We start from the raw sequence: 10,844 nt of genomic DNA, 5'->3' as shown, positions 1-10,844 counted from the left end.
CATCAACGTTTTAACACCCCTTGCAATTTATATTCACTGTTACTTCCTTCATTAAATCTACAAATATCACACTGTAATTAAGGAAGTAACGGTCTTGCTTATAAAATGGTCCTTAGTTGTTCGACAAGCAATGTTAACTGGATTTCTTGGAGACTGAACTCCCTTCTCTTTCATTTAATCTATTATTGCTTTGTTTTTTACTGGAGAATAAAAGTAAAGCAAAAATGATTCACAGTAACAAGGAAAGAAACATATGTCCTCAATAAAAGCTTGCCAACTGGAATTAAAAAAACGAATGTGGCAGTTATATGGTAGCCTATGAATGTTGTGCACCGACAGAAATGCTAGAGAGGTTCATTTTTATGTTTGTTTTCTCACTCCCCAGTTATCTCTCATTCCAGGCTTCCTGATTGTTTTCACTAGTGATGTTATGTATTGTGCCGAGGCTTCGGAGCGTGTGTCGAGTAATCCCCGAAGCTTTTTGTGAAGCACGTACCGAGGTTTGTATCGTTTTGGGCCAGTGACGTCACCGATGACAAACGAAGCCTCGCTGCCTGTCGATACCACGTGACTGCTTCAGGAAGCGATTCAGATCGGTTGAACCGTCGAACCACAACGCTCATAATACCCATGGATGTATACTAAGAACCATATTACCCCTCCTGTACCCGGGCCCGGTGACACGATGGAATCAAGAGAGCTCAGACCCTCACTCATATAGAGGTCGGAACATGTCATAAGTATAAATAGATACAAGCATAAATAAATGTAGGAATAAAAACAGAAATACATATGTTGCATTGTTTTCAGGGAGCTTTAGTGTGTGTGCTGTGGCTCAGCTGGAAAGCAGTTGACTCATGACTGCAGGGTCCCTGGTTCAACGACTGAACAATACGTCTTTTTTGTTGTTTATAAAAGCTACAGCTAAATGAGATAATGTAGTTAATAAATGTATTCTTTGATATGGTTTAGCCTTTCTCAGGCTACAACATGGTTAAGTTTACGAATATTATTAAGGAATATAAATCCCTCTTTGCAATGTTTACCAGCCTCCTTAGGCTTTTCAATCACAATCATTAAACTGTAATAAATACAATATTGTTAACATGAAAATATGATTTAATGTTCGTTGTTTAGAGTTATTCTAAGGCTTTACTCATTGGGAACTCGGTATGAGACAGAGCACACTGTTGAGATGTCCAATCTGCCTGTTTTACACACTTTGACCAACAGGGGGTTTGTGTTCAGATGAAGCCCATGATGAAGCCTCATGAGATGAACCCTTTTGCGAACCAATTGGCTGGAAAGCTTCAAAGCTTCGTAAGGCTTCATCTCGCCATCACTACTAATCACACAAGTTTAACCACAGTTAACAGAATTCTATAATAGCAAGTAGCGAGGTGCCAGGTGAAAACTTTTCACCTGGCATCCTTTCTGTGTCTCCTGTGCTCATCAGCGTCAGTCCCGCCCCTGATTGTTCACACCTGTTTCTCATTGTCATGTGGTTAAATGTCCCTGTCTCTCAGTGTTCCTCGTCAGTTCGTATTGTCTCTTGCTATGGTCAGGTCTATGCTCTTTGTGCTCTTGAAAAAGTTTGATTCCTCACTCAGTGGCGCCTCCAGAAATGTTTCATAGGGGTGGCCAAATGGGGCCACTGAAAATCTTGGGGTGGCCCACCAAAACCAATAATTTAATTGTTGTAAAAGTATAGACTAGATGAAAACAATGGCAAACAGAATCACCTACTGATATACTTTGGTTTCTTATTTTACATTTTCTGATACTATTCATCTGAAGTGAATATAATATGGATAGTTAACATTTTACTTTAAACAACATTTAAAAGAACCTTGTTTTGTGTTATGTATACATGTGTTGGTGATTTATTGTTTTGTTTTTTATATATGCTAGTTGTTCTTTCCTTTTAAAAAGACAAATACAGCTTAATTTAAATAAGTTCCTTTATTGTAAGGCACACAATGATTACAAAGGTCACAATCACATTCATAAAACTGTACTTTACAAAACAGAGTTCCACATGTACTTTTTAGCATGGCCATCTCCTAACACCCAAAATGAATGAATGTTTCTTAAATGATATACCATTTCAGGTAAGATATTTTTTATTAAATAGTCGATTAATTATTTTGTCTGCTTGAGAAAAACTATGAAAAATGGCCATCAATTATCTCGAGCCTAAGATGAAGTCATACATATTCCTATCAATAGTCTCAAACCAAGATACATGTTATGTACCTAAATGTGAGAACAAGAGCAACAATCAGTCAGTTGTAGCTCAATACAGTTTTATTCGCCTGTTGCTGTGTTTTTTGGCAAATGCATCCACAAAATCATCAAGATTTATGGCCCTAGCCCTTCTTGATTCTACACTTAACACCCCCAAATTGCTCAATCGCTCATCAGTCATAGTATTTCTCAAGGCAGTCTTGATTAACTTAAGCACAGAAAAACTGCGCTCACATGATGCAGTGCTCACGGGTAATGCTAGTGCAATTTTGCACAGTTTAAACATTTCATGGAACACCTCCTTATATGGCTCAAGGAAGACTGTGAGCTCTGTCAAACAGTTTGGTGTTTCCAACCCACTAGTTTGCTTCCTTTGAAGAATGCGCGTGAGCTGGGGAATCTCATATTCTAGATCCTCAGTGCTGCAGTTGTATTGTGAGGCAAATTGAAAAACCAAATCTTTCTCACAAAATGTGGGACTGCTAGGATTCAAGGCTTGTATCCCTTGCATTATGACACAGTTTTCTTTAGAACATCTTCTCTTCACCTCAGAGAGAAGCACATCAATGATGGGAAGGAATGAACTTATCCGAAATGACTCTTTATCTATGTCGACCTGTCTTTGAATTATTGGAGTGGATATGTAATGCGCTTCAAGCCTTGAGCTCGGTGTGACCTGACGTCCTGGAGGGGCAACACTGATGTTGCATTGCCCAGCAATGGTCACTGTATTGTTCCAGATATCATTAAAGAGAGAGCCCTCTCTATAACTCTCCAATGTGTCTACAAGAGAGTCGACAAGTGTAACAGCTGTGCCCAAATCTAATTGTGGGGACTGTAAAATATCTGACAGATGTTTTACCTCACCAAAAACACTGGTGAATGTTCCAAGGAGGCCAGCAAACTTGAGATCTATTTGGGCTAATAAACCCCTTGCTTCTACAGCTCGATCACCATGTCTCCCCTCAGAGATTTCTTTCAGCAGACGTATGATGGCTGGCAGTCTGTCCTTCACAGTCTTGCAAGCATTGTACCTACATGCCCACCGTGTCTCTATCAGCCTTTGTAACTCTCTTGGGGGCCCCTGAAACATCTCCCTCTGTACCTCAATCCATCTTTGGTGCCCATATGAACCTGACCCAAATACATACAGTTTCTGCAAAAGAGAGAAGAAGCAATCAGGGATGCATTTTACACTGTCAACTAAAACTAAGTTCAAGCAATGTGCATTGCAGTGAACATAAAATGCTAATGGGGCCTCTGATTTAATACGTGCTTGCACACCTGTGTTCTTGCCACTCATCACTGAGGCTCCATCATAAGCTTGCCCTACTAGGTGGTTTCTGTAGTCAAGACCATGCTTCTGCAATATTTGTACAATTTTCTGTGAAAGTGCTGCAGCATCCAGGCGCTGTGCTGCTTCAAATGCGAGAAAGCTTTCACATACTGACCTATTGTAATAATACCGAATTACAAAGGACATCTGTTCCTTCTTGCTTATGTCTTTGCTCTCATCAACCAAAATGCTGAAAGCTTCACTTTGTGTAACTTCATTTATAATTGAGCTGCGGACCATTTCAGCCAGGCAATCAATTATTTCGTTTTGTGTGGAATGCCCAAGGTATGTCGCATTTCTTTGACTTGTCATTTTTTTTCTGACTATGGGATTGTGTTTGGCTAGTAGTTCCATAATAGAGAGGAAGTTTCCTTTATTCTCACCTTCTGATTGTTTATGTCCTCTTTGCGCAATGTTCTGGGTAGCTGTGAGAAGCAGGGCTTCTCCAACTGTTTTAATATACTCTCTATTTTCCTTGACTAATTTACTATACTCCGCATTTAAGGCGGCTGAGAGAGACAATGTGCTTGCATTTAACTTTTCATATTCTGCCCATGCTAACATTGCATTTGTATGTGCCTCAGATTTGGCATGGCCTACAAGTCCCCCGTCTTGTAGGTTGCCTTTTTCCAATTGTTGAACCCTCTGTCGATGTGAATGCCGAATCACCTGAGGAAGGGAGACTGAAGTGCCGGCAGGCATAACAGTAGGCAGAGTCTTTACCTTGAGAGTATTCAAGCCATTTATGAGAATTGAACCAGTCTTTAGAGAAGCACCGTCTTCGATCCCCCTGAAGTGTTCGTGGGAAGAACTTCAGGTGTGGCTGCTTGGGCTGCTCTGCTCTTGACTGGGAGATGTCTGTGAAGAAATAAGAGGCAAAATCAATTATTCTGATATTATAATAATGATTATAAAACGAGTAGCTAACCCCTCTCCATAGTATTAATTACAGATATTATCTGTTATATATGACAATTCTATTCAAACTCAACTACCAATAACCATGAATCAGAATGCTTTGGTTATGACTTGTTAATGTAGAAACACTATAACCACACAATGATCCAGATGACTTTACTCTCGCAGTGTTTTGGCAGTAATACATTACTAACACAGTACTATAATATCACCTTTGGAAAGAGCAATGAGTAATATAGTACTTTTTTAGAATGATGAGCCCAACATTACTTTCTAGCCTAGGCATCCATCTCATTATCAGGGTCACAGTCATCACATCACCTGGTGGTCCAGGAACAGCTTGCTTTTGATTTGTAAGGTACTTCTTTGAATGATGCTGATGGCCAGTTCCTGCATGATGCGGTCTGGGGTGGTGAACCTTATCATCGATAGTACATAGCACGAGCGTACTACAGAAGAATAAGTAGCGCCTAAGATGATCAGCCTCACTATTCAGAAGCTCCCTCTACATATCATACCTCATCCTCTCCTCCTCCTCATCCTCCTCCTCCTCCTCCTCCTCCTCCTCCTCACCAGCCCTATGCTGCTGCTCCCCTGCCAGCTCTGTCTCTCCTTTAGTTCATCTTCTTCTTAAAATAAGAAGAGATGTCTGACTTTCTCTCATTTTCTGCAAATTGACATTACACACACAGCAGTGATTAATAGTAGCCTATGCATTACACCAGCCCAGCATTACCGACATCAGCTAACGTTAGCTTGCTAAGCTAACGTTAGCTTATCAAATCTCTAGCCGAGATGACAAAATAGAACGTAGTGACACTACGTTCTATTTTTGTCATCTCGGCTAGAGATTTGATAGTTACCTTTTTGTTGCATGCTGTATTGGAAAATAAAGTATCTTACAAATACTTTACCTCTGTCTCCCGGGTCATGCAATTGGGTCCTACATCCTAAGTGTCTGAGTTCGTAACAATGAATCTTAACCAATGGACCACAACCTGTCTTTTTTTGTAAAAAAATGGTCATGAGCAGTGACAATAAGAGTCGTATGTCACATTACACGACTGTTTTTATTGAGACAACAACATGTGCAAAATAAAATAAGATACAGCTCTATGTTCTCATATTAGGATTTACATGTAATAAATCAACTTCTCTGCCGAAAGCTCTGTCTGGTGCCGATGTTATTGAGCCGTTTACACCCAGCACTCACTCTCAGGCAGCAATCTATTTCAGACTGTTTCATTTGTCACCCGCTCTGTATCTCCATCCATCACTCTCTATCAACCTCGGCCTCTTTCTCTGTGTTTCCATCACCATCTCTATCTGTAATTCTTTACTTCTCTGTCAAATTATCCAACACAAAGAAACATTTCTCCCAATGGCCGATTGCTGCCGGTTGTAACTGTCTCAGCTATACACATGCAATCTCTACCGCAATCGGAGAATTCCCCCAAGGAATCAATAACAGATCCTTCGCTGTCTGAGGACGTATTGCTCTTCAGGATCTAAGAGTATAGTCTTTTTGTCAGACCAACCATAAATGTTTTTGGGTGCCCAGTGGTTTCAAAAGGGTTTCAAAAGACCAAGTGGTGAAGGTTTCTCAAACTATATTTGAATTAACAATGACTATTTATCAAAACGAAAATAGTTAGAAAAGCATTCTTTAATCTCATGCTGCGGATGACATTACAAAGGACTAACGTGGTAATGAAATATTTATGAGGATAACCGATTTTCAAGGGAATAAAGGGGCAAACAATGTGTGTTTAGTTTGATCAACGGCATAAACAGGAAACTACAGTTTGTTGACTTCCCAAATGGTTAAGCAAACCAAGTAAGAAAGGACTAAGTCAACAGTTTGTACCTGTCTCGTGTGCATTATTGATGACTTCTGACAGGTAGAAGAGAGGAAGGTACGAGATAAACACACTCGATATATACAATGATTCGGTGAGAGAAAAAAAGAGAGGGCTTTGGAATATAAGTCAACTAAAACATCAATGAGGACTTCAAAAATATGCTATTAGAGGAAACCTAATGGAATAGCATATTTCCTAATGGAAACATTCAGTGACAATATCAGTTACAGTATAGGATTAACTCTACTATTGATCAACTCTATTCCAGTTTATTTTGTGTCAGTGCGCTACGAATGATTACATTCTAAGTATCTGACTCATCAAGATCATATATGGTGCATGATGAAGGTTTTATAACTGACCTTCGAAACACCTCAGACATTTCAAATCATTAAAAAAGATTGACTAAATATCTATAAATGGGTTCTGCACAAAAAGAAACCTTATTTACCATTATATGGTTATTTATTATTATCATAGCAGAGATATGGACACATGAGGGTACATTCCGTTGCATAAAGGATCATGATTGGCTTACAAGTTTTGATATCACATCATTTATTCGTGTATGTCTTCAACTCAGATTTAAGGGTTAGGCACTTCAGATTGATGTTAGCATCATTCTGCAGTGAAGGTCAAACATGCAGTACAAACAAGTATAAAAGGCATAACACATTTTGGTGGGAAGAAGAGGGACTTTAAGTCAAAGCTGCAAATCAAAATCGATATGTTGACATTAAAGCTTAAATAAGAGGTTACAAATATTTTCCATGAATAAAATAAAGATCTTTTCTTGAGTTTTAGGTCAGTCTAATCTGAATGAATGTTCTGCAGCTTTCATGCGTGTGATGTGGTAAACAGCCTGGGGCAGCTCCTGGGGCTCAGATTGAGCTGTGACAGTCACTCTCTGCTTCATAACTACTTCCTCTGCAGCACAATTGGGATTTAATCATGAGCCCGCCCTGGTTATTGACAATGAAGGAGCCTGGCCGCACCCCGTTGGGTGTGACGTCACAGCTCATTGTCAGACGCACGTCATTCTTCAAATATTGACTGGGGTCTTTACAAAAAACAGGAGGAAAGTCAAATCATGTGCGTTATAAAAGTGTTTAATGGGTTTACATAACAACATATGCCATCACTCCACTGCTTTACAAAACAATAATGATGTTTATTATCATGATTTCATACACAAAACATTCATCTGAAATCAAATAGTTCAAGTTCAAAACACAGATTTTTGGATTTGCCCAGACGAAGAATCATTATAATATTCCCATAATATTGCTGTTGAGACTGAACGTACGTGGTCCTCGATACTTAATTAGGTGCATTGTGGGTTCTTTATAAGCTCCTACGTCACAACAATGATCCTGTGGTTTTCCTACTGACATTAGGTGATTCTGAATAAGCTTTATGGGTTTTTATGGTCATCTCCTCGCCAATATCCTAGTTTTTACTTCACTTTAAAATATATATGCTGCCCATTATTGAACTATTATACTTCTTTTTCGTACGGGTTGGGCAGTGACCCCACCTCCTCAGCTGTTCCATAAAAAAATATGACAGTATTTACAAAGGAATCGAGTGAAGCTTTTCTCTTTGCAATGCTACATTCAGATCCAGCGATGCTCATAAGCACTTTAGCAGGAAAAAGTTGCAGAAAGCTCCCCGGGGACAGTCGCACATCTTGCCGATCCGAGCGCCTTTACGCACGGCGCACTGCTCCCCGATATCACACTGAGAGAGAAACAACAACAGCAGAGGTTTAATTAGTTTCTCATTCCCTGCCTCGACACAATGTCGATCAATCAAATGTGTTTGAGTATTTATTATACCGTTGGGACTTGGCCAAATTTCTTTTCCCATGAAGGCAGTCGTTTAGCCTGCAGCTTTTCCAGAACTTCATGGAGAGCTCCAAGCTGTCCGCAGAGAAAAAATAAATAAATAAAAGTTCCTGAATTTACACGTTTTATTAACGTAAACGGGTATACACATAGAATAGAATCATAGTCAATTAACGAAATAGCAAAACGATTATCATACACAAATACAATAAATAATGTTGTAATGTTATATAACAACATGTAATACAGTAACATATTTGTGTTTAAAATGAAACAATTGAATGTGATAACATGTCAACATATCAGCTCTCGATAGGCTATAAGTTAGATGACACGATAAGATTTTTCTATTTAGTTTGGTTTCTTGATGGTTAAAAAGTAAAGTTGCATGGTCTTTCTGCATGCACTGCGATAAAAGTGGAACTTACCAGCTGCTTCTCACTGGTCAGGTTCGGACCTTTGGGGTAGAAGTCCCGCAGAGCTCTGGGGCTCAGCTCCTCTTCGGACTCGGTGTCCAACACTTCGGCTCCTCTGGTGCTGGAGAGCAGCAGCAGTGCGCAGAGCAGCGCCTCGCTCAGCAGGCTGGAGGTGGTCTGCATGGTCCCGATGTGAGGCAGCATGTGGCCCTTTGCGCGTCTCAAATAGTCGCTCCCCCGCGCAAAACACCTTTTTATCTGAACGCTGTCATCTGCTCGCTCCACCTTATCCTTTCAGTTTTTTTTGTGTCATGCGTAACAGCTGCCTCGGGTGAGTCATCCCGTAAAAGTTGCTGGGCAAAATGTGCCTCAAAAAGTCAACAAAAACAACATCAGCGCTGCAATGGATCGTTACTGATAAAGTAATGGATTACTCGTTATATTGGCAGATGATCATTTCATGGAGTTGGATAAACATTAGGACAATTAGCTGATAATATGTTGGTGTCTGCCATGACATTGTATTTATTATAAGATTATATTTTTTAGTCATAATACTTTTTTTATTGAAAATGTGTATTGGGTTTGAATCAATTCTACTTTAAGTCAAAGTAAAGATGTGCTTCAGTCACACAGCAGGCCTGAGCACATGTTTTATATTCTATGGCAATCAGCACTAAATTCATTTAATACTTTTCTATTTTATTTCAGAATGCCATCTGCAGCCTCTGCTGCATATAAACTTGGTGACTCAGTCAGTGCTTTCTGCTGTAAATGAGCAAAAGATCCAAACAGTGCAGGCATTGAACGCCCTTGTTATTCCTTGTTCAGTAGAAATCAAAGCACCTCCCCCCCCCACCCATATGAAAGTCAGGTTTTTCACTGTTACATTTGTTTTGACTTCTAGAATTCACTTTTTGTCTGATGTGCATCGGATTGAGGGCCAGATGGAGAAACTGAGTTTTTGAATACCAGCTTTAATGAGATTTTATAGAAATAGAAATGAATTCAGCAGGTTATGTCCCAAACACAGAGATACATAAGCCTCTTTATACTGTATGCTACATGAATATATTGTAAATATCCACCACCTACACCATGCATCTAAAGCAGCCTGTTACATTAATTATACAATGTTTATTCTGTTTCCTATTTGCACTCTGTATCCTTTACAGTTCTGTCTGACTCAGAGCGTTGTGTGTTTTTGTTCTTTATGGCATTGTTTGGACATGTACCCAATCCATGCATGACAAAATGTCAGATCATGTTTATGCACAAAAATAACAAAACAACAAGGCCCAAAGGGAGACCGTGTTGCTTATGCCTATACCAAGAAAGGTCATTTTAAAGTTAACCACTCTTTTAGTGCTTTTTTAAATATTCCAGCTACTAAAACTCACATCCCATGTCTAACAATTGGTATCTGGTAAGACACAGCTTTACACCACACAGTGGCGGTTCTAGACCAATTTGACTGGGGGGGCCAGGCTGGGGCCAGTAATTTTCTGAGGGGGGCACAATAAATGCAGGACGAAAAAGACAAAGACAGTATGAAGTAATTGCGCATAAGAAAACAATGCAATGCAGTTATTGGTATTTGTTACACATTATTATATGCTTACCTTTGTGTGCTGTTTGGGTCTGTGGGACCCGTTTTCAGTGTTTACTAAAAGAAAATGTATGCAATTAAATAATTGTAACCTGCTTTATTTGGGGATGGACCTCACATCCTGGGTCCCGGGAAGATTTTTTTTTTAAATGTTGAAGTTAAATGCATCAATCTGGTGCACTTTGAGCACAAAATGAATTTATGGATACAGCTCTCAACACTCAGATGAAAGGGAGCTGTATACTTTTCAATAATCCAAACATCTTTAGAATATGATCACAACCAACAACAAATCATTTAAACTAGTTTATTCTTATCTTATGGTAGTTAGCATTCTTTCTTTTTATTTATGCATATTTTACTAATCACTCCCCTTTCAAACTGTGTTTTTTTTTACTGTCCTATAGTATAGTACACATTGGAATGATTTCTTGATTTTTTTACAACACATTAAATAAATAAAGGTGTGATCTCTCTAGCTCTCTCTCTGTCTCGCTCGCTCACAGAGGCTGTGTGCTCCTCCGTGGCGATGAAGGCTTGCGTTAAAAAAAACAAAACATATTTGTAAAGTGGGGGCTATTGAGGGCTTGCGAGATACCGGTAGCTCGT

The 10,844-nt window shown here is 39.4% G+C and overlaps 1 protein-coding gene across 1 annotated transcript; it reads right to left on the bottom strand.

Annotated features, from left to right (window-relative positions):
- Nucleotides 1-6,899: 6,899 nt before the first annotated feature.
- Nucleotides 6,900-8,853, bottom strand: cart3 (cocaine- and amphetamine-regulated transcript 3). The gene is made up of 3 exons (XM_034109133.2): nt 8,639-8,853; nt 8,202-8,285; nt 6,900-8,103 (listed from the first exon to the last, which is right to left on the bottom strand). Exons 1-3 carry the CDS (start codon nt 8,828-8,830, stop codon nt 7,996-7,998), a joined length of 384 nt encoding a protein of 127 aa, XP_033965024.1. The 5' UTR covers nt 8,831-8,853; the 3' UTR covers nt 6,900-7,995.
- Nucleotides 8,854-10,844: the final 1,991 nt, after the last annotated feature.

Source organism: Pseudochaenichthys georgianus, chromosome 3 (genome assembly GCF_902827115.2).
Source record: "Pseudochaenichthys georgianus chromosome 3, fPseGeo1.2, whole genome shotgun sequence".
Taxonomy (NCBI): Eukaryota; Metazoa; Chordata; class Actinopteri; order Perciformes; family Channichthyidae; genus Pseudochaenichthys; species Pseudochaenichthys georgianus.
The sequence above is the reverse complement of the archived record's forward strand: the minus strand, read 5'-3'. Positions and strand labels throughout refer to the sequence as shown.